Source organism: Somniosus microcephalus, chromosome 5 (genome assembly GCF_052327205.1).
Source record: "Somniosus microcephalus isolate GS21.2 chromosome 5, FLI_Smic_1.0, whole genome shotgun sequence".
NCBI lineage: Eukaryota > Metazoa > Chordata > Chondrichthyes > Squaliformes > Somniosidae > Somniosus > Somniosus microcephalus.
Genome location: NC_140991.1, coordinates 218,280,754 through 218,305,173, shown reverse-complemented (window position 1 = coordinate 218,305,173; position 24,420 = coordinate 218,280,754). Strand labels below are relative to the sequence as shown.

Here is a 24,420-nt window from a genome sequence, read left to right as displayed (position 1 = left end):
CTGAATAAATGACTAGCTCAAGCTAGCTGTTCATAATGAAAACGTCTATTTATTTATGAACATAACATGGTACCAGGATTGGTAATATCTGCTGAATATTGTGAAATGCGACATGGAGAATTTGAAGCCACCGGAGGGTTTGAAACTCACGGGGAATGTCGACTGCAATTGGCGGACTTTCAAACAACAATTCGAACTCGACATTGCCGCCATCGGGTTCGGTACGATGCCAGACACAAGGAAAATAGTGTTACTGCTCACAGTTGCAGGCCCGCGGGCGATAGAGGTATTTAATACATTTATATTTGATCAAGAGGAGGACAGAGAAAAAATGGACGATGTGCTAAAGAAGTTTGATACACATTGTTCTCCCAAAAAGAACGAGACCTATGAGAGGTACGTGTTCCGTTCACGGACACAGCAGAAAAATTAGACTTTTGATAGCTTTGTGACCGATCTGAAACTGAAAGCACAGACATGTATTTTCTCTGAACTGAAATCATTCATGATTCATGACCAGATTGTGTTTGGTATTCATGATAAAAAGGTCAGGGAACGTTTGTTGAGAGAAACTGAACTAACATTGGAGAAAGCTGTGAAAATATGCCATGCCAGTGAGCTAGCTCAACAGCACGCAAAGACTTTCAGTGAAATTAATAATGATGCGACTGTAATGAGTGGCTGTGCTGCTGTCGGTACTGTGTCCTACAAGGGGAAGAAACAGGGGCAGAACAGAAATGCAAAGCAATCGGAGGATGGAACTTTTAATTGTAAACGCTGTGGTTACCAGCACCAGTCAAGACAATGCCCAGCCTTTGGAAAAATGTGCACAAAATGTAATGGAAAGAATCACTTTGCCAAACAATGCTTTTCAAATGTAAAAACAAAGAAAGGGCAACAAGTCAATGTGATTGAGGACACTGATTTAAGTGAGACATTTTTTGTAGGAATGGTGTCATGTGACAATATCGAAAAGGATACAGAAAACGTTCAGCCCTCAGGAATGGACAATGCTGAACATAAACTTAATGCAGTAAAAGAGGACAAATGGATAATGCCACTGCAGGTAAATGGAGCATTAGTTACATTGAAACTAGACACTGGGGCAAAAGCAAACTTAATCAGCATGAGTGACATTAAAAATATGAAAGAAAAGCCCAAAATACAGAAAAAGTCAGTACTACTGAAGGACTATAATGGACAGAAAATAGATAGGTTAGGTGTATGCAGACTTAAAGTGACAGTCAAAGACAAAGTGCATCATCTCATGTTTTCTGTTGTGGCTGAAGGACTTGATTCACTACTAGGTGACAAAGCTTGTGAGGACTTAGAACTGCTCAAGAGAGTCTACCGTACAAACTGTGCCATAAGCAGACCAGATGACTCGGTGGATTCTGTAGTGAGTAATTTCCAGGATATGTTCAAAGGATTTGGAGTTCTACTATTCACTTACAAGATCCAGCTAAAGGAGGATGCTCAGCCAGTGGTACATGCTCCACGGAGAGTTCCAGCACCCCTGCGTGACCGGCTCAAGAAAGAACTGGACAGAATGACCACACTAGGAGTCATCAGGAAAGTCGAAGAGCCAACAGACTGGGTTAACTCCATGGTATGTGTAAAGAAAAAGAACAATGATCTAAGAGTATGCATGGATCCAAAGGACTTAAATGCAAACATAAAACGTGAACACTACCAGATTCCCAAGCGAGAAGAAATCACCAGTGAAATGTCAGGTGCCAGATACTTCACAAAGCTCGATGCCTCACAAGGATTTTGGCAACTAAAACTGGATGAAGAGAGCACCAAATACTGTACCTTCAACACACCATTTGGCAGGTATTGTTTCCTCAGAATGCCTTTCGGGAGAATATCTGCATCTGAAATTTTTCATAGAGCGATGGAACACATAATTGAAGGTCTGGAAGGAGTTCGGGTCTATGTTGATGACATCATCATCTGGGGCTCCACACTGAAAGAACACAATGAGACGATTGCAAAATACTGCAGATGTTGGAAATCCGAAATAACAACAGAAAATGCTGGAAAAACTCAGCAGGTCAGGCAACATACGTGGAGAGAAATTTGAGTTGATGTTTTGGGTCGAACCCTTCTTCAAAACTGGAAAGAAAAGTAAATAGATCGAAGACAGGGCTGCGATCGGACAAAAGAAGTGAAAGAGACAAAAGAGGTAGAAGAGACAATAAAAGGTGTTCGAAGCCAGACGAGATGGTAATAGGCTGAGATTAGGTGTGAAGTGTACTGGCAGGGCAAGAGATAGCTGCCAGGTGGGAGAGTGAAACAAAGTGCCTAATCGGAAGATGAGGTGCTGTTCCTCGAGTTTACGTTGAGCTTCCGTGGAACAATACAAGACTGAGAGACTGACTAAACTGCTACAGAGCATACGCCGGAATGGACTGAAGCTCAACAAAGCCAAGTGTCAGTTTGGCGTCCAGGAAGTCACTTTCCTAGGAGATAATCTATCTGGTAAAGGAATAGAGCCAGATATGGAAAAAGTAAATGCCATACTCAAAATGCCCCGACCCACTGACAAAAAAGGAGTGCTACGCATCATGGGGATGATAAACTTCATTGGAAAGTTCATTCCTAACTTGTCAGCCAAGACAGCCTGTCTGCAAGACCTGCTAAGTAAAACAAATGAGTTTGCATGGACAGAAAGACATGAACAAGAGTGGATTAACCTCAAAACAGTGCTGACAACCACACCTGTACTCACCTTCTTTGACCCAACAAAGAGAATCAAAGTGTCAACGGATGCATCAAAAGATGGCCTAGGCGCGGTCTTGCTACAAGCAGTGGGTGAAGATTGGAAGCCTGTTGCCTATGCCTCCAGGTCTATGACTGATTCTGAGTGTCGATACGCCCAGATTGAAAAGGAATGTCTAGGCTTGGCAGTTGGACTAGAAAAGTTCCATGGCTACATATATGGACTTCCCACCTTCACAGTTGAGACAGACCACTGCCCACTGGTTGCCATCATAAAAAAAAACCTGAATGAGATGTCTCCAAGGATTCAACGACTCATGATGAAGCTGCAAAGATATGACTTTGAACTGATCTACACACCAGGCAAACACATAGTGTTAGCAGATGCACTATCCTGAGCACCCACAATGAGTCATGTGAGCTCCACTGAGGAAGATGTGGATGTTCATGTGAGTATGGTCACTGCTGCGCTGCCCGTGTCAGACACAAAATCAAAGCAAATAGCAGAAGAAACAGTAAAAGTTACAGTGTTACAAACAGTAATACAGAAGCTTCATCATGGTTGGCCAAAAGGTTCCTGTCCAAAGTACTATCACATCAGGTCAGAGTTGAGTGTCGCAAGTGGACTATTACTAAAACAGAACAGAATAGTCATTCCACAGGCTCTACGTCGAGACATGCTCAAAAGGATTCATGAGGGACACCTCGGTATTGAAAAATGCAAAAGGAGAGAAAGAGACACTGTTTATTGGCCTGGCGTAAATAAGGACATTGAGAACATGATAGGCATATGTGAGACATGTCAGAACCACCAAAACAAACAAGCAAAGGAACCAATGATAGTAGTTGACTTACCAACAGCACCATGGCAAAAGGTTGGTATGGACCTCATTCATTTGAATGGTAAAGACTATCTAATAGTGATTGACTACTATTCTAACTATCCTGAGATGGTGCTGCTCTCAAGCACATCAGCAAGCAGTGTCATAATGCATGTTAAATCCATCTTCGCCAGACATGGAATTCCCAGGATTGCCGTTAGCGACAATGGTCCGTGCTTCAACTGTAAGAAGTGGCAACAGTTTGCAGCACATTATGACTTTCAACACATCACATCCAGTCCTCTGTATGCTCATTCGAATGGTAAAGCAGAGAAAGGTGTTCAAGTTCTCAAACAGCTACTGAAGAAAGCAACAGAAAGCAAGTCTGATCCTTATCTCACCCTGCTGAGCTACTGAGCCTCCCCTTTAGACTGTGGTTCTTCACCTGCTGAACTCCTAATGGGTCGCAAGTTGCGCACCATGCTACCTGCTGTGCAAAAGAAAAGCAGAGTAAGGAGCTGAGACAGAGACTTCAACTGTTAAAGCTGAAACAGAAATCAAACTATGACAAGTCATCCAAAACTCTGAAACAATTGACAAGGGATGATGTTGTCAGGATTGAGGATCTAGATGCATGGAACAGGAAAGCTACAGTTCTTGAGGAAGTAGGACCAAGGTCATACACTGTTAGAACTGAGGAAGGACAGATTCTCAGGAGGAACCGCCGTTCCCTCCTGAAAACACAAGAAACTATCCAAGAGCAAATCGATGACAATGCCGCAACTGAATCTTGTCACTCACCACCAGAACAATCTAACACAAACACACATACAGGCTCTCATGCAAACACATCAGACTTACCTGTGCTGAGAAGATCCACACGTGAAGTAAAAAAGCCTGATAGACTTAATCTTTGAGTAAAAAGAAAACTATAATAAAAGAATGAGAAGCTTAGAGTTCATAAAGTAAAGCTTTGAAAATGTGTTGACTGTTGTGAAGATGTTTATGTCGTTATGATTGATTGATATTGATTGATATTGATTTTGTTTAACCTCTAAGGAAGGGGGATGTAATGATCAGTAACATGTCATTCTAGAATGGTACACTAGGTGGAGCTGTATGTTTAGTAGAGGGCTACCGACAAGGCAGTAGTCAAGATGGATGCCTGTACACTAGTCCACATGGCTGAATAAATGACTAGCTCAAGCTAGCTGTTCATAATGAAAACGTCTATTTATTTATCAACATAACAGACTCCTCCATGCTCCTTGACATTGACAAGAGGCTCTCTGGCAGGCTTGCCATTGCACCTACCATTTCCGTGTGCATACCCATCACCCGTCTTCTGAAGGCCGCCCCATCAAGGTCATCATCTGAGTCCTGTGCAGCAGAACCCTCCCTAAACCTCTCCACCTCTCTTTCCTCCTTTAAGACACTCCCTATGGGGGAAAAATTCGGTATCGCCCCGTTTGGGGCACCATTATCGGCCGTGTGCAAAGTTTAGCGCCTGGCGCTAATTATCGCCTCTGACAGCAAACTTGGCTTTTATCGCCCCTGGAGGTGATTGTAGCGCTAAATCAGCCGCTTCACATCTGTCTTAAGGCGCAAAGGCCAAGGAGCGAGGCGCTACCTCACAGCGCTGGCGAAGCTCATGTGATGTCAGTCAAGAATGCAGCACAGACACACTGGCACCGGCCAATTCTTAAAGGGAGTTCTGACGAATGGTCATCGACCTGAAACGTTAACTCTGTTTCTCTCTTCAGAGATGCTGCTTGACCTGCTGAGTTTCTCCAGCATTTTCTGTTTTTATCTTAAAGGGGAGGGTTCATCTTGCTCTCCATCCACATCCTGCTCATTGCAGCCTTCAATCTCGGCCTGGAGAGACCTGTACATCAAATCTGCTGGAAAGAACAATGGAGAGACCCAGGGAAAGAGCTCAGAGTGCAGCCCCCACAGTCTCTTCTAAATAGATACAAGGGCAAATCAAAATGAACCTGCAAAATGCTGCTCAGTACCCAAAACTCCTTCACACAGCATTGAATCTCTCCAGAAGTCTCTCTATCGCTCTCTCAGAATGCGTGGTGCACAAATGTCACCAACAAAAAAAGGAAGGAAGCGGTTGCCTTTAAATAACACTCCCCTAGTCCCTTTCTGACTGCAAAACACTCCCCTCAACCTGTCGTTGCTAGCGGCAGGCGGTAAGGCAGGGGGCGCCACTCAATATCCGATCCGGGGCACTACCAGGGCGTTGCGCACTCGACTGACGTCACGATCTGCCGGCGCAAGAGATCGTGGTGGCAGTGTTTTGTGCCGCCACAAAATGTCTAGTTAATTTTGCGAGCGGCGCAAACATCGCCGCGCCCGGACGCTAGTTGCTTTGTGCCCCATTAGTGCCCTCTTAAGGCGCTAACGGGAGGCGCAAACAACTGAATTTTTCCCCCTATCTCTTTTACCAAGTTTTTGGTCATCTGCCCTAATTTCTCCTTATGTGGTTTGGTGTCAAATTTTTGTCTTATAACATTCCTGTGAAGCATCTTGGGATATTTTACAACGTTAAATATGCTATATAAATACAAGTTACTGCTGTTGTTGTAGGAATTTCCATGGGCCAACCCACCATGTCTCAATCCCACTGCTCTTGTTTTAAAAGCAAAAGTGACACATGCACGCAAAAGGTGGTGGACCTCCAAACTTTAAAGAACTCACTTCTTATGAGGAAGGTATGATAGTGCAGGAGTCCCCTGTGGCCATCCCCCTCTCAAAAAGATATACCACTTTGGATATTGTTGAGGGAGATGGCTTATCAGGGGAAGGCAGCAGCAGCCAACTTCCTGGCACCATGTGTGGTCCTGCTGCACAGGACGGGAGGAAAAAGAACGCGAGAGCTATAGTGATGAGGGATTCTATTGTAAGGGGAATAGATAGGCATTTCTGCGGCCGCAAACGAGACTCCAGGATGGTATGTTGCCTCCCTGGTGCAAGGGTCAAGGATGTCTTGGGGCGGCTGCAGGGCATTCTAGAGGGGGAGGGTGAACAGCCATTTGTCGTTGTGCGTATAGCTACCAACGATATAGGTAAAAAATAGGATGTGGTCCTAAAAGCTGAATATAGGGAGTTAGGAGATAAATTAAAAAATAGGATCTCAAAGGTAGTAATCTCAGGATTGCTACCAGTGCTACATGCTAGTCAGAGTAGAAATAGAAGGATATTTCAGATGAATACGTAGCTAGAGGAATGGTGCAAGGGGGAGGGATTCAAATTCCTGGGACATTGGAACCGATTCTGGGGGAGGTGGGACCAGTACAAACTGGACGATTTGCACCTGGGTGGGACCGGGACCGATGTCCTAGAGGGAGTGTTTGCTAGTGCTGTTGGGGAGGGTTTAAACTAAAATGGCAGGGGGTTGGGAACATGTGCAGGGAGACAGAGGGCTCGATCTTCCAAGCCCCGAGGAGGCGGGTTTGGAGGCGGGAGTGGTGGGAAAATTGCAGAATCAGGGGACAGGAACCCATCCTGCCCCCAACCCGCCTCCGTGCCAATGTCCCAGGAGGCGGGTACCCGACCTGTGCTGGGAGCCGCCTCCCCGAGGCGGGAAGGGGATCAGTGCCAATTAACTGCCTGTTAACAGGTAGTTAACAGGCAGTTTTTTGCCTAATCCCTATTTTTAGCACTGAAGTGTGGGCTGTCCGACGGCTCTGAACCACACCAAGTTAGCGAGGTGGACCGTCGGTCTGCAGTGGTTGGAGGGGTCGAGATGTCCGTTGTGCAGGTGAGTGATGGGCGCATGTGTGCAGAGGTAATTGTGTGAGGTAAGTGTAAAATGTTTTAATAAGTTTTACTTACCTTTACTTTCTCCTGCGGGCTTCCTTCCTTCAGTTCTCGGGAGTCCCTCAGCGCACCGGCACAGACAGCAGAATGGCCGCTGAAATGTCAAAAGCTGCAGCCTCTGCTTTCTGGTCTGGAGAGCTCTCTAACTCAGTCTGAAGGAAGGACTCAAGTTAGAAGACAGATTGTCAGTGTTTGACAGCTTCAAAGAGCTGTCAAACGCTGATTATTCATCTGTCAAAAGCTCTTGACAGATGAAATGTCAATCGCTGACGTCACCAGTAACCAGGTGTCCCTTAATTGGCCTGCTAAGCCTGCTGGGTGGGCTTAACAAGGTCAATCGAGGGAAAATAGCGTGGGTTGGCCACAAGTCGATGGAGGCGGGACTACAACCCAAAAAGTGGGAGTCCCGCCTCCAAAAGCTCCCCATTGACAAAATCGAGCCCAGAGGAAAGGGAAGCAAGGATAGAAACAAAAGACAGGAAGGAGAAAAGCAAAAGTGGAAGGCAGAGAAATCAATGGTGTAAATCAAACAGGGTTACAGTAAATAATAATTATAAAAGGACTAAGAGTGTTAAAAAAACAAGCCTGAAGGCTTTGTGTCTTAATGTGAGGAGCATTCATAATAAGGTGGATGAATTAGCTGCGCAAATAGATGTAAACGGATATGATATAATTGGGATTATGGAGACATGTCTCGAGGGTGACCAAGGCTGGGAATTCAACATCAGCGGAATTCAATATTCAGGAAGGACAGGCAAAAAGGAAAAGTAGGTGGAGTAGCATTGCTGGTTAAAGAGGAGATTAACACAATAGTAAGGAAGGATATTAGCTCTGATGATCTGGAATCTGTATGGGTAGAGCTGAGAAATACCAAGGGGCAGAAAACATTCGTGGGAGTTGTATACAAACTCCCAAACAGTAATACTGAGGTTGGGGATGGCATTAAACGGGAAATTAGAGACGCGTGCAATAAAGGCACAGCAGTTATCATGGGTGACTTTAATCTACATATAGATTGGGCTGACCAAATTACTAACAATACCGTGGAGGAGGAATTCCTGGAGTGCATACGGGATGGTTTCCTGGACCAATATGTCAAGGAGCCAACTAGAGATCATGCCATCTTAGACTGGATATTATGTAATGAGAAAGGATTAATTAGCAATCTTGTTGTGCGAGGCCCCTTGGGGAGGAGCGATCATAATATGATAGAATTCTTCATTAAGATGGAGAGTGAAGTAGTTGACTCAGAGACTAGGGTCCTGAATTTAAGTAAAGGAAATTACGATGGTATGAGGCACGAGTTGGCTAGGATGGATTGGGGAACGTTACTTAAAGGGTTGACAGTGGATAGGCAATGGCAAACATTTAAAGATCGCATGGATGAACTACAGAATTTGTTCATCGCTGTCTGGCATAAAAATAAAACAAAAAAGTTAACTCAACTGTGGCTAACAAGGGAAATTAGGGACAGCATAAGATCCAAGGAGAGGACATATAATTTGGCCAGAAAAAGCAGCAAACCTGAGGATTGGGAGCAGTTTAGGATTCAGCAAAGGAGGACAAAAGGATTAATTAAGAGGGGGAAAATAGAGTATGAGAGTAAGCTTGCAGGGAACATAAAAACTGACTGTAAAAGCTTCTATAGATATGTGAAGAGAAAAAGATTGGTGAAGTCAAGCGTAGGTCCCTTGCAGTCAGAATCTGGGGAATTTATAATGGGGAACAAAGAAATGGCTGACCAATTAAATACATACTGACATGAATCTTTTCATTCATGTGGAAATGACATATGAAATGATACTGGGCGGCCTGCTGGTGGCATTGTCCAGGGAGAGTATAAATACTCGGGCATGGGCCCAGCTTGCTCAGGACATTCTTTAACAGGAACTAGTGAAGGACACAACTAGATCTCCATGTTGAAAAACAGTTGATTAAAGCCTTGTTTAATACTTAGACCAAGTGCCTAGTAGTTTTCTTACATCACATACTTTGGTTCTGTCTTCACAAAGGAGGACACAAATAACCTCTCAGAGATGTCGGGGAACATAGGGACTACTGAGAGGGAGGAATGGAATGAAATCAGTATTTGTAGGGAAATGGTGTTAGGGAAATTGACGGGATTGAAGGCCGATAAATCCCCAAGGCCTGATAATCTACATCCTAGGGCACTTAAGGAAGTGGCCCTAGAAATAGTAGATGCATTGCTGGTCATCTTCCAAAATTCTATAGACTCGGGCACAGTTCCCATGGATTGGAGGGTAGCTAATGTAACCCCACTATTTTAAAAAGGTGGTAGAGAGAAAACGGGGAATTACAGACCGGTAAGCCTGACATCGGTAGTGGGGAAAATGCTAGAGTCCATTATAAAAGATATAATAGCAGAGCACTTGAAAAACAGCGACAGGATTGGACAAAGTCAACATGGATTTACAAAAGGTAAATCATGCTTGACTAATCTACTGGAATTTTTGAGGATGTAACTGGTAGAATAGATAAGGGAGAACCAGTGAATGTGGTGTATTTGGACTTTGAGAAGGCTTTCGATAAGGTCCCGCATAAGAGATTAGCGTGCAAAGTTAAAGCACATGGGATTGCGGGTAAGGTACTGACCTGGATAGAGAACTGGTTGTCAGGCAGGAAGCAAAGAGTTGGAATAAACGGGTCTTTTTCCGAGTGGCAGGCCGTGGCTAGTGGGGTACCGCAGGGATCGCTGCTAGGACCCCAGCTATTCACAATATATATTAATGATCTAGACGAGGGAACGAGATGTAATATCTCCAAGTTTGCAGACGAAACAAAGCTGGGTGGGAGTGTGTGCTGTGAGGAGGATGCAGAGAAACTCCAGTACGATTTGGACAGGTTGGGTGATTGGGCAGATGCATGGCAGATGCAGTATAATGTGGATCAATGCAAGGTTATCCACTTCGGTGGCAAAAACAGGAAGACAGATTATTATCTGAACGGCAATAGATTGGGAAAAGGGGAAGTGCAACGAGACCTGGGTGTCCTTGTAAACCAGTCGCTAAAGGTAAGCATGCAGGTGCAGCAGGCGGTTAAGAAGGCAAATGGTATGTTGGCCTTCATAGCGAGAGGATTCGAGTACAGGAGCAAGGATGTCTTGCTGCAGTTGCACAGGGCCTTGGTGAAGCCACACCTTGAGTATTGTGTGCAGTTTTGGTCACCTTATCTGAGGAAGGAAGTTCTTGCCATGGAGGGGGTGCAGCGAAGATTCACCAGACTGATAACTGGGATGGCAGGAATGACATATGAGGAGAGATTGAGTCGATTAGGCTTATATTCGCTAGAGTTTAGAAGAATGAGAGGGGATCTTATTGAAACTTATAAAATTCTAACAGGACTAGACAGACTAGATGCAGGAAAGATGTTCCCGATGGCAGGGGAGTCCAGAACCAGGGGTCACAGTCTAAGGATAAGGGGTAAGCCATTTAGGAATGAGATGAGGAGGAATTTCTTCACCCAGAGAGTGGTGAACCTGTGGAATTCTCTACCACACAAGGCAGTTGAGACCAATTCATTAAATATATTCAAGAAGGAGTTAGATATATTTCTTAAGGCTAAAGGAATCAAGGGATATGGGGAGAAAGCAGGGACAGGGTACTGAAATTGGATGATCAGCCATGATCTCATTAAATGGCGGAGCAGGCTCGAGGGGCCAAATGGCCTACTCCTGCTCCTATCTTCTATGTTTCTATGTTTGGGAGACATAATTTGGAAGATGAGTTTATGGACAATGGAGGAAAAGAACGAGTGGCAAGTGCCAGATTAATCAGAGATTTAATGATTTGCATGATAGATCACATGCATCCATACACACTGATTCTGCACAAATGCATAATAGTGCATGCAATATAGTACCTAAATGTATAAGTATGCTTATGTACTCATAATTACTATTTTCTCTCTTCATAAAGCACAATGAACCCAGTGAATCACCAGCTGCACCCAAAATGGAGATACACATACTAATACTGTCAAGGAATTGAGCATTGGTTAAGAAGGATAGAGGTGGTGGTAAATGATGAGAGGCCAGTTGGTACAGGGTGGTTGACCAGCATACTGAGTGCCCCTCCTGAGTTGTATGGTATAACAGGTCCTAGGGGTCTGCTTTGAAATGGAGGCTGAGATAATAGCAGGAACATATTGAACAGTCACTTGACTACTTGTGCACATAATGAAAGGTGGACTGAGTATATGGAAGAGTTTAACATGCAATGTAATCTCCCATGAGTGATTTCATGTAGTACTGGTTTCTTGCACTGAAGTCTCCCATTAAGCACACAGCAACATTAGTGGCATATGCAGTGCAGATGTCACTTTTGTAAACTGTAGGCACAGTAGAAATATCTATTATGAATGCTCCTACTATTGATATGTAGATTTTTGAGTCTCAACTCTAAGATGCAATCATGATCAGATTCATTTGACGGGTTGTTACGGATAACCATGATGAAGGGATTCTGTAACTCTATAGATGCCTACTGTTCTCTGATAGATTGGTGTGTATTGTGACGAGATGCCCTCCACCACTGAATTAGCTTGGGTAAGACTTTCTCTGTGCACTGTAACAAAATCATAAACTGGGTCTTTATAAAGGAGCTTACAATTTCACCGCATAGAGCACACTTAAAAAATCTGCCCACACTTTTATTTGTTCGCCATGTGTGTGTTACAAACACAAAATAAACTCACCTAAAGCTTCAGAGATCCTGTTCAGGTATTTGTCGGTGTTCAGAGAGGTCCAATTGAGAGAAGTCAAGCCTGGCTGTATTGCATTATCCACTTTGACCAAATGAGGACCCATCAGTTGCTCAAAAGAACTTTGAATTTTTGATCTTACTCTTTTGTTTTCTAATAAAGTCATCTAAAGGTATGTGGAAATGAAAGCATAATTTAGCTTTCAAAGTACAGATAGGTTGCACTATTACAGTTAAGCAAGGTGATATAAACAAACCATAAAATCAACAGGCAAAACAAATGCTTTATAGAGGTTCAATGATAAGAAATTGGAATATAATTTATATTCTAAGAGTGGACTCACTGACATACAAAGAAATCTTTGTTTATATCACAAGTTAGATAAGTTATTAGCATTGAGATGATAAAAATCATATATAAATTTTCTTTTTAAATATAATCTCTAAGTTTGATTGTAAAATTTAGTAATAAGGGGTTTTCAAATCCTCATGGTGACCAGCAATCGGGGATTCGGTTTAAGTTAAAGAAAAGTGTGTAATAACAAATCGTGGTGATCCAGAGAGATCAGTATTTCATTTCAATTTTCTTGGACTGCTCAAGTATGTTTGTAGATAGACAGCAGTACATTACAATAAAGAAAATCACTTTCGGAATTATTACAGTGAACTTAAATTGGTTTGAAGTCACTTATGTTTCACTTTTGTAAAAGAGCTGTTAACATTACATAATCTCTCATATATGCAATATTTTGGGTTACACATAATTGATACCATGATCATTTATGAAAAGATGTGTAAAGCCTGTCACAATTACTCCAGTGTTAAAGAATCATTGTTAATTTTAACATCAGCATCTTTATTTCTGTCCTCTTCTGTAGTTATTAAAAAATATTTTTGCTTAAAATGTAAATGCCAAAGATATCATAAGGAGCATTTTCTTGCTGGATTACCAAGCCTAGCAGTATGATTTAGAGTATAATTAAAACCATTTGGGAGATTTTCCTCTTCTCTGCACCGGGGAATGGGTGTTCCCATTGTGCTGTCCTGGAATTTCCCGGGATTTTCCCAACCTGTGTAAATGAGCCTGCAGCTGTAGTAGGCACAGGCACAGTGCTGGTATAATAATAAGGTGGGAGCATTACTGGGCTCCTGTGTCATCTTGCAATTGATGCAACCCTTGGGCAGTTGAAGAAAGAAAAGAAAGACTTGCATTTATATAGCACCTTTCACAACCTAAGGATGCCCCAAAGCACTTTACAGCCAATTAAGTACACTGCTGTATTGTAGGAAACGCAGCAGCCAATTTGCAACCAGCAAGCTCCCACAAACAGCAATGTGATAATGACCAGATAATCTGTTTTAGTGATGTTGATTGAGGGATAAATATTGGCCAGGACACTGGGGATAGCGCCCCTGGCAGCGCAATAACCTGCCCCCAGACTGTGGGGGATGCAGGAATCCTGGAGGTAGGCTGAAGCATATACAGGCAAGTTTAAAAATGTCCTTTTACACAGTACCACCCTCCCCCCCAAAACCACTACCAGAGCCAGAATGCCCTGGTCTCAGCACCCACGAGAACAGCTGCAGGGCTTCATCTGTGCTTGCATTTCTTCCCATTTTTTGAAGCACATGCCCAACCAGGAAATGGGCATGCAGTTGGAGTTCTCCAGTCCATTAGCATAGGCTAGGGTAGGAAAAACAGGAGAAGCTGCTTCCTCAGGGTTAGCGCACCTCAGATATGCTGTGCCTGTCACGTACCCACAGAGGAAAATCTCCCCTCATGGAAGTAACACAGTAAGATGTTTACTTTAATCTTCCTGCTACACTTTATGACATTACCTGGAGTCTGTTATAGTTCTTTTTAAAGATATCTTGTTTCTGCTGAAATACTTTGGCAAATGGTGGAATTTCAAGACCCATCTTAGCCATGCATTCTGTTTCACGTATTAAAGTTAGGATTTGAGGATCAAAGTTCACAAACAGTTCTCCTGTCCCTGGGGCTTTCACCAACAATGATGCCTGCAATCCTATTTTTGCTATTTCAATCTAAAGGAAAAGATGAAAGTAAATATGATCATTTAAAAAAAAGCATTTTTCACATTTGGGGAGATTTCTACATGACGCTCATTATATCAATCACCTCAGTAAAACCTTTTAAAGACATTTTAGATTTGGGCTCAAATTAATTTTGAAATATTGTCTTCTTGCACTAAAGGCTCCATTCAATCATCAGGCATGCCTTTAATTTATACAGTATGTTGAGTTTTTAACTGCAGTTTACGCCAGCATAGAACTGCTGCTGGATCTTTTGTTTTGTAAGGTTCCCCTAATGGTTCAGTGGGATTATCCAGAGTACCTGAGCCATAAAGACTAGCAAGGTTCCAAGTTCAAACAACAATCCATACTGAGTTAGCTGATCTAAGCAGAGGGGTCAGCAGAGGCACTACAATTGTCTCCAGCATCACTGGATTCTGGCAGAGTTCCTGCTCCTGATCACTATCTAAGAATCCCTGCTGGAAGTTTGTATGTATGTGAACTATGGGTAGGATGGGATCCAGCTTGGCTATGATGTCATTTACAATCAAAAAGCCTTTCCACACTCACTGTCAAAACTCACTCTTAAATAATGATTATTTGAGCAAGGTATCTGAATGTATCCATCACCTATGAAACTAGTCAATGCTTTCAGGAAAAGAAGGAAGGGAAGAGGAACAGGAGGAAGGGCGGGAAGGTGAAGGACCAAAGGTAAAGGGAGGGGACAGGAAGAAATTGATGAGGAAAAAACAAAGACTATGTAAACCAATTGTGCTGCAAATAAATTAATGAGTCCAACTTTGTTCCCTATAATTATAATTATTATGCAGCCTTCCAGAGTTAGAATATCATCACTAGCAGAATTTAACAACATTTACAATTCAACTTCACTCTAAGCTTTGAACTCAAACTGATTATCCAGAAAGCCCCACATGATGGTATACCATCAAACTGAAGACATTCACAGTCGAAGTCCTGCCAAAATTGACTAAAAAATAAGATAAAAATATATAAACCCCACTCTACCTATTATAGGAACAAATCTTAATGTAGGCCCAGTGCTTCATATAAAATAAAACACTAATGTTGTAGCTGTCATAACTCACACGAGCCTATGGTACTCATAGCTCTGCAGTTAGTGTGCAAAGCACCAGTCTTCAAACTACATATTCTCTACATAGTTCTAATTGTTGTCATTATTTAGTGGTTGAAAAGCAGCACAGATCTGATGGTGTTTTTTTTGTTGTTTAACTTTAATTACCTGTCTCAGCCAGCCTCGGTGATACAACATCTCGAATTCTAGCAAAACCTTTGCCACTTTGTTGTAGTTGCGAACAATGCGCTTGGCATCTGCTGTCTGCAGAATGTTTGGCTGTTGCTGGAAAAGTTCCATTGGTTCCTGAATCTTATGAAAGAGTTGACGTGCCCAAAGAATCTTCCCTGCTATTGGTGGCATGTCTCGTGCAATAGGTGGATCATTTTTCTGTCTGGTGTAAAGCTTGGACATCATCTCAATGTCACGTCCATAGTTCTGAAGAATCTTCTGGTATTTTTCATCTATAGCAAGATTTGATATTCCAAGTCTAGACAGATAGCATTTTTAAAAATATTAATCGCCAAAATGAAGCTCCGGTTTTAATTAAGTATAATGCTCTTACCTCTGCTTAAGGGATTAAGAAAGCTGTTATCTAAATAAGCTTAAATTCTATTATATTCGCATAACAGAACAAATGTGCGTGCCGAATTACATATTTTGCTGCAAAGTGAATTATTTTTGGTACTGTCGTGTTTGATGTGTGGAAAGCAAGGGGTAGAAGAAAGATAGAGGGCTCAAGATCTTGAAGGCCCTTCTCTGGCAGTGAAAGTGTGGTGGGGTGGGCAGTCCACTCAGTCAAGCCACTCAGACCCCATCTCAAATTATGGGAACGGAGTGATTTACAACCTGTACCTGTAAGAGAGCATCAGCAGTGCCTGCTCTAATCCGCCAGTGTACTCCAAGCAGTCTATAGCCACTCTTTAGAGGGACCCCAAAGCCTTTTCAGGCTAAAGATGACTTTTTATAAACTTCAGTCCCTAGGAAGGCATTGGTGTTACAAAAGTAATTGGTCCACCACCGGAATTTTACAAACAGGGTGGAGTCAACAACAACTTGTTATATGTAGTGCGTTTGATGTAAAAAAAACAACCCTGAGTATTTCACAGAGGCGCAATTAGACAAAAATGAACTGAGCCAAAGGAGGAGATATTAGGAGGGGAAGCTTGGTCACAGAAGTGAGTTTTAAGGAGTGTCTTAAAGGAGGAGAGGGATGTAAGAGGCGGAGGAATTTGTGAGGGAATTCTAGAGCATGATACCTGGATGGCTGAAGGCATGGCCGCCAATGGTGGATGCACAAAAGACCAGAATTAGAAAATGGAGAGTTTGGGGCAGGGGTGGTTGTCGGGGTAGAGGAGGTTAAAGAGATAGGAAGGTGCAAGGCCATGACTGGATTTAAACACAAGGATGAAAATTTAAAATTGGCGGTGTTAGAGGACTATGAGTCAATATAGGTCAGCAAGGACAAGGGAGTAGGATTTGGTGTGGGATAGGATATGGGCAGCAGTGTTTTGGATGAGCTGAAGTTTACAGAGGGTAAAGAAAGAGAGGCCGGCCAGCCAGGTGAGCATTGGAATAGTTGAGTCTGGAGGTGAAAAGGCATGGCTGAGAGCTTCAGCAGTACATAGGCTGGGGCAGTGGGGAGGCAAGCGATGTTATGCAGGTGAAAGTAGGCGGTCTTTGTGATGGAGAGTATATAGGGTAAGAAGCTTAGTTCGGGGTCGAATAGGATGCTGAGGTTATGAACAGTACCAGGTTCTTCCCCAACATCTAGCCCCGATGGGCAATCCAGCTGATGTTGCGCCCTGGACCAGTCGGGACCAGCGGGAGCAGTGAGTCGGAGCCCGGTATAAAAACCGGAGAGCAGCGAGGCCCGAGACCAGTCGGGACCAGCGGGAGCAGTGAGTCAGAGCCCGGTATAAAAACCGGAGAGCAGCGAGGCCCGAGACTAGTCGGGACCAGCGGGAGCAGTGAGTCGGAGCCCGGTATAAAAACCGGAGAGCAGCGAGGCCCGAGACCAGTCGGGACCAGCGGGAGCAGTGAGTCGGAGCCCGGTATAAAAACCGGAGAGCAGCGAGGCCCGAGACCAGTCGGGACCAGCGGGAGCAGTGAGTCGGAGCCCGGTATAAAAACCGGAGAGCAGCGAGGCCCGAGACCAGTCGGGACCAGCGGGAGCAGTGAGTCGGAGCCCGGTATAAAAACCGGAGAGCAGCGAGGCCCGAGACCAGTCGGGACCAGCGGGAGCAGTGAGTCGGAGCCCGGTATAAAAACCGGAGAGCAGCGAGGCCCGAGACCAGTCGGGACCAGCGGGAGCAGTGAGTCGGAGCCCGGTATAAAAACCGGAGAGCAGCGAGGCCCGAGACCAGTCGGGACCAGCGGGAGCAGTGAGTCGGAGCCCGGTACAAAAACCGGAGAGCAGCGAGGCCCGAGACCAGTCGGGACCAGCGGGAGCAGTGAGTCGGAGCCCGGTATAAAAACCGGAGAGCAGCGAGGCCCGAGACCAGTCGGGACCAGCGGGAGCAGTGAGTCGGAGCCCGGTATAAAAACCGGAGAGCAGCGAGGCACACCAACTCAGCAGCGGGGAGAGAGGTAAAAAGTAATCAGAGTGTGACGTCACCAGGGAGCAGGTAAGTGATTGGTTGGTGAGTATTTCTCGCTTTTCAATACAAGCTTGACTTCTGTGGTGTTAAATTTCTAGGGTCTCTGGTGTAGTGGGGACAGTTGGTAAATAAAGCGCCCTAGAGTATACCTGTAACTGGGGTATTGAATAAATTTTTTAATTAATTAAAGGAGTAAGTCATGGCAGGAGAGTTCAGACCCGTGTTCTGCTCCTCTTGCTCCATGTGGGAAGTCAGGGACGCTGCCAGTGTCCCTGACGACCATGTGTGCGGGAAATGCATCCAGCTGCAGCTACTTGTAGACCGCATTATGGCACTCGAGCTGCGGGTGGATGAATTTTGGAGCATGCGCGATGCTGAGAGGCTCGTGGATAGCACGTTTAGCGAGTTGTTCACGCCTCAGGGTAGGGCTGCACGGGGGTGACCATCAGGCGGAGCAACAAAGGCAGGCAGGTAGTGCAGGGAACCCCTGCGGACATCCCCCTTTCAAACAAGTATACCAAGTTGGATACTGTTGAGGGGGATGGCTTACCAGGGGAAGGCAGCAGCAGCCAGCTTCCTGGCACCAGGGAAGCTTCTGCTGCTCAGGAAGGGAGGAAAAAGAGTGGGAGAGCAATAGTGGTAGGGGATTCTATCGTAAGGGGAACAGATAGGCGTTTCTGTGGCCGCAAACGTGACTCCAGGATGGTTTGTTGCCTCCCTGGGGCCAGGGTCAGGGATGTCACTGAGCGGCTGCAGGGCATTCTTAAGGGGGAGGGTGAGCAGGCAGAGGTCGTGGTCCACATTGGGACCAACGACATAGGAAGGAAGGGAAATGAGGTCCTGCATCAAGAATTTAGGGAGCTAGGTAACAGATTAAAGAGCAGGACCTCAAAGGTTGTAATCTCTGGATTACTCCCAGTGCCACGTGCTAGTGAGTATAGGAATGGGAGGATAGAGCAGATGAATGCGTGGCTAAGGAGTTGGTGTAGGGGGGAGGGTTTTACTTTCCTGGATCACTGGGCCTGCTTCTGGGAAAGGTGGGACTTGTACAAGTCGGACGGGTTGCACCTGAACCAGAGTGGGATAAATATCCTTGCGGGGAGGTTTGCTAGCACTGTTGGGGGGGGTTTAAACTAACTTGGCAGGGGGATGGGATACAGAGGGGAGCTGAAATAGGGGGTGATGTGCTGCCAATTATAGAGAAAAAAACAAGTCAGCTTGGTAGACAGGGCAAACATATAAGGGCAAGGCTGGATGGCATCTATTTTAATGCAAGGAGTCTTGCAAATAAGGTGGATGAACTGAAGGTGTTGATAAACACATGGGAGTATGATATTGTTGCTATCACGGAGACATAGTTGAGGGAGGGGCAAGACTGGCAGCTCAATATTCCGGGGTACAGAATCTTCAGGCGAGACAGAGGGGGAGGTATAAGAGGAGGGGGTGTCGCAATATTAATTAAGGAGTCAATTACTGCAGTAAGGAGGGATGATATATTAGCAGGTTCCTCTAATAAGGCCATATGGGTGGAGCTTAAAAACAAGAAGGGGGCAAGCACTTTGCTGGGAGTGTACTATAGGCCTCCAAACAGTCAGGGGGAGATAGAGGAACAGATATGTAGGCAAATCTCAGAGAAATGTGCAAATAATAGTGTAGTGTCCGTGTGTAGATAAAGGCACTGAAGACAGGAGTTGGTTCATAGGTATTTACTAAGCAAGTCTGGGGGGGGTTTCTAAAGGATATACACAATACACAGGCTTATATAGCCCAAGTGGCAATTACCGGCATTACGCACACCTGGGGCTCTTAAAGGCACATACACCATAATTCCTCCCCTTCTAGCTAACTAGTACATCATATTATAAGTAATTATTAATTACATGTTATATGCAAAATAATATACATTGCTGTATTAATTAATTATAAGTTAGTCTCTCAGGAGGCTTCCTGACTCGGTCCGGATAATGCCTCGGGGGTGTAGTAGTTTCTGGTGGTGTAGTAGGTTCTTCTGGCAAGGCTGATTCGGCTTGAAGGCCAGTGTCGGGTTCATCGGGCTCCAGTATCACCGGATCGGAGGTAGATATGGGTATCTCTACTTCATCGTTAGATGTATAGAGTGGTGGTGTAGGTTGTCCCTTTTCGGATGACTTGATGATTTGGTCAGCATGGCGCCTTATTATGCTGTCTCCGATGTCCACGGTATACATCAGTGGTCCTAATCGTGTGCAGATAGTTCCAGGCTGCCATTTCTTGGTACGGTAGTCCCGGGCCAAAACCGGTTGGCCTATCTGGAAGGCCCTAGTTGGCCTTTCATTCATGCCCTGAAACTGCCGGTTCTCCACGTCCCTTCAGATGTTGGGCTTGACCAAATCCAGCCGGCATCTTAGGTTTCTATTGTAGAACATCATGGCGGGAGTTTGGTTAGTAACCATATGCGTTGCATTCCTATATGCAAATAAGAAGTTATCCACCTTGTGCTGAAGTTTTATGTCTTCATTACCCATGGCCTTTATGGCCTTCTTGAAGGTCTGGACAAACCTTTCAGCCAATCCATTGGTGGCGGGATGGTATGGGGCGGACGTGTAGTGCTTTACCCCATTGTTCTTTAAGAACTTTCTGAATTCTTCGGACATAAATTGCGGTCCATTATCAGAACATATCTGCTCCGGCAGCCCATTCCTGGCAAATATGGTCCTTAATACTGTGATGGTTTTTTCCATGGTGGTGGAGGACATCTTTATTACCTCCGGCCACTTGGAGTGTGCATCAACTGCGATTAAGAACATTGAGTCCATAAATGGACCAGCAAAGTCGATGTGCACCCTTTGCCAGGTAGGTAAGGGCCACTCCCATGGATGTAGAGGGGCCTGTGGCGGAGCATTTTGGACCTTCTGGCATCCTAGGCAGCTCTTGGTCATGTCTTCGATGTCTCCATCGATACCTGGCCACCATACAAACGCCTTAGCTAGGTTCTTCATTTTCACTGAACCCAGATGCCCCTCGTGAAGCTCCTTTAGCACTTTATCCTGGAGTTTGGGTGGAATCACCACTCTGGATCCACACATCAAGGTTCCTCGGCACACTGACAGCTGTTCTCTTCTTTGCGAGAATGCTGGCAACAGTGGTTCGCCATGTGCTGGCCATCCCTTCACTGTTAAATCGTAGACCCGTGAGAGAGTAGGGTCATTTCTTGTCTCCCTTTCAATGGCAGAATTTGTCACCGGTAGACATTCCACTATGGTAGAGTGGAATATCTCTACTGGGTCTACTGTAGGTGCCTCTTCTATCGTTGGCAACGGTAGGCGTGATAAACCATCAGCATTCCCATGCTGTTTTGACCCTTTGTATTCAATGTTGTATTGGTGTGCCCCTAGAAAAAGGGACCACCTCTGTAGTCTTTGTGCCGTCATAATGGGGACACCTTTTTTAGGGTTGAATATGGAGATGAGGGGTTGATGGTCAGTCAGCAAGGTAAATTTTTGTCCGTGTAGGTAATGGTTGAATTTCTTCACTCCCCATACCAGGCTGAGTGCTTCCCTGTCTATCTGGGCATAGTTACGCTCAGCTGAGTTCAATGAGCGTGACGCAAAAGCTATCGGCCGTTCCGAGCCATCAGGGAATCTATGGGACAATACCGCTCCTATGCCGTAAGGGGATGCATCGCACGCCAGTCTGATTGGTAGTGATGGGTTGTAATGAGCCAAAATTTTCTCGGATGTGATTAAGTCTTTACATTTATGGAAGGCACGTTTACAGTCTTCGTTCCATTTCCAAATCACTCCTGTCTGTAGAAGATCATTAAGAGGGTGTAGAATAGTTGATAAGTTCGGTAAAAATTTATGATAGTAATTTATTAATCCCAGGAATGACATTAATTGTGAAACATTTTCAGGTGCTGGGGCTTTTATAACTGCTTCAATTTTTTCAGGTGACTTATGCAACCCTTCCTTATTAATTATGTGGCCACAATATGATATCTGATTTTGGAAAAATTCGCACTTGGGGCGATTTGCTCGTAGGCCCCGTTCTTTCAGCCTAGTGAGCACCTGCTCCAAATTGGCAAGGTGCTCGTTGTCGTTTTCTCCTGTTATAAGGATGTCGTCTAGGTAGCATAGAGCCCCCGGAATCCCTTGCAGGACTTGCTCCATAGCTCTTTGCCAGATAGCTGGAGCTGATGCTATTCCAAAAACCAGTCGATTGTACTGGTACAGGCCTTTGTGTGTGTTTATTGTGAGATACCTTTTAGAGGTCTCCTCAACCTCCATCTGTAGATATGCCTGTGCCAAGTCAATTTTTGTGAAACGTTTCCCTCCGGATAGTGAGGCGAAAATATCTTCTATCCTCGGAAGAGGATACTGTACCGTGTGAAGGACCGGGTTTACAGTCACCTTAAAGTCCCCACAGATGCGAATTTTTTTCTGTTCCTCAGAGTTATTTTTCAATGTTTTTTTCATGACTGGAACGATGGGTGTTGCCCAGTCGCTCCAATCTATTTTGGATAATACGCCTGCCTTTTCCAAATTCTTCAGCTCTGCCTCGACTGCCGGACGTATTGCGTATGGCACCGGTCTTGCCTTAAAAAATTTTGGAATTGCTGTATCTTCCACTTTTATTGAGGCGGTGATGCCTTTCAAGGTTCCTAGTTTCTCTTGAAACACTTCTTTGGCGTTGGCCAAGATGTCTTTTAATCGTTCAGGTATGATGTCATCATTGTTTTTTTCCTTACTGGTCACCGTCAGTGCCTGAATGGAGTGCCAGTCTAAACGTATCTTCCTTATCCATTCACGTCCCAACAACGGTGGACCACCATCTTGTAGAATGTATAAATACAACTTTTGTATTTCTTTGCCGTTGTATACCACAGGCACCCTTATTTTTCCTTTGGGGTAGACTTTCTGCCCCGTATATGTTTTTAAGATAATGGATGTGTCTTTTAGAGGTATATGCGAAAATAGCCTCTCGTAATCTCGTCGATTTATTACGGTTAGAGCTGATCCTGTATCTAGCTCCATTTTAACTGGGGACCCTGCTATTGTGAGGGTAACCCAAATGATTTGGTAATCCTCTTTGGCAAGTACATTATGTAATTTGAGACAGCTTAGTCTCTTGTTTCCGGAGTCGCTATCGCTATTCTGGTCTTCGGAGCTATTGTCCGTCATCATTTGTACCTTCCTGTACTTTTCTTTATTGATTTTTTGTTTTCTGTCAGTGGATTTATTTTGTCCAGATTGGCATACCCGTGCAATGTGTCCAATCTTACCACATTGCCTGCATGCTTTGCCCTTGAACCAGCAGTCCCTCTGGTTATGGGTGGATCTGCCGCAGCGATAACATCTTCCGAACTCCTGTGTCATTTTATGGGTGCCGAAGTCCTGTGTCTCTTGTTGTATCTCTGCAGCTCCTTTTGCTGCTGCTTCGTATGATACAGCCATACTGAAAGCTTTGTCCAATGTTAAATCTTTTTCAGAAAGCAGTCTTTTTTGTGTTCCTTCACTTAAGAGACCGCAAACAAATTTGTCTCGAAGATAATCCGATAGTCCTGCTCCGAATTGGCAGTACTTTGATAGCTTTCTTAATTCGGTTAGGTAATCAGCGTTACTTTCATTCTTGTGTTGATTTCTCTTGAAGAACTTGAATCGTTCCGCTATCAGCAGCGGTGTTGGGTTTAAATGCTCCTGCAGGGTATCAACAATTTCTTTAAAAGTCTTGTCCTTTGGTTTGGCTGGAGTGATTAAATTTCGTAACAGCCCGTATGTCTTCGCGCCCATTAAGTTCAGAAGTACTGAAGCTTTTTTTTCATCTGTTATTCCATTTGCAGTGCAATAAACCTCTACTCTTTCCACGCATGTGGTCCAATCTTCTATTTTGCCATCAAAAGCCTCAATATTACCAGATTTAGGCATTTCAGAAAAGATATGGCGCTTCCCGCGCTTTTTTTTTTTCTCTCTGTAGCAACGATATGGCGCTTCCCGCGCTTTCCCGCCGCTGCTACCGATAACAACGCTGTTTATTCACTGTTGGAGACTCGTTCTCGACGGAGGTCTAAACGCTGACCTGCTTGCCGCGCCGGCCGTCTCTCGAGTGCACCCTCCCAGTCCGTTATTGCTTGCCTCCGATTTCGCTGCCTGTCTCAGCTGTAGAGCCCACCGCTGGAGCTCCAGCCTGACGCCCAGGAAGGATTAGCGCAGTACCTGTCACCAGCTTGGCCAGCTGGTGAAACCAGTTTCTCTTACTTCCTTGAGTCTTCTGGACGCTGGAGGAATCGATGCCCTTGAGGTGCTGCCGAATTACAGGTAAGTCCGTTTCCACTTCGTCGCCACTGTAGTGTCCGTGTGTAGATAAAGACACTGAAGACAGGAGTTGGTTCATAGGTATTTACTAAGCAAGTCTTGGGGGGGTTTCTAAAGGATATACACAATACACAGGCTTATATAGCCCAAGTGGCAATTACCGGCATTACGCACACCTGGGGCTCTTAAAGGCACATACACCATAATTGCTCTTAAAGGCACATACACCACAAATAGGGTAATAATAATGGGGGATTTCAACTTCCCCAATATTAACTGGGATAGTCAGAGTGTGAAAGGCTCAGAGGGTGT

The 24,420-nt window shown here is 44.6% G+C and overlaps 1 protein-coding gene across 1 annotated transcript in view; it reads right to left on the bottom strand.

The window, feature by feature from the left end:
- Positions 1-24,420, bottom strand: part of dnah5 (dynein, axonemal, heavy chain 5) — a 754,701-nt gene that overhangs the window by 436,007 nt on the left and 294,274 nt on the right. Inside the window, exons 14-16 of the mRNA XM_085988698.1 lie at positions 15,387-15,708; positions 13,931-14,137; positions 12,087-12,258 (exon numbers count right to left, since the gene is read on the bottom strand). Coding sequence (XP_085844824.1) covers positions 12,087-12,258; positions 13,931-14,137; positions 15,387-15,708 — 701 coding nt within the window. The remainder of the gene's footprint in view (positions 1-12,086; positions 12,259-13,930; positions 14,138-15,386; positions 15,709-24,420) is intronic.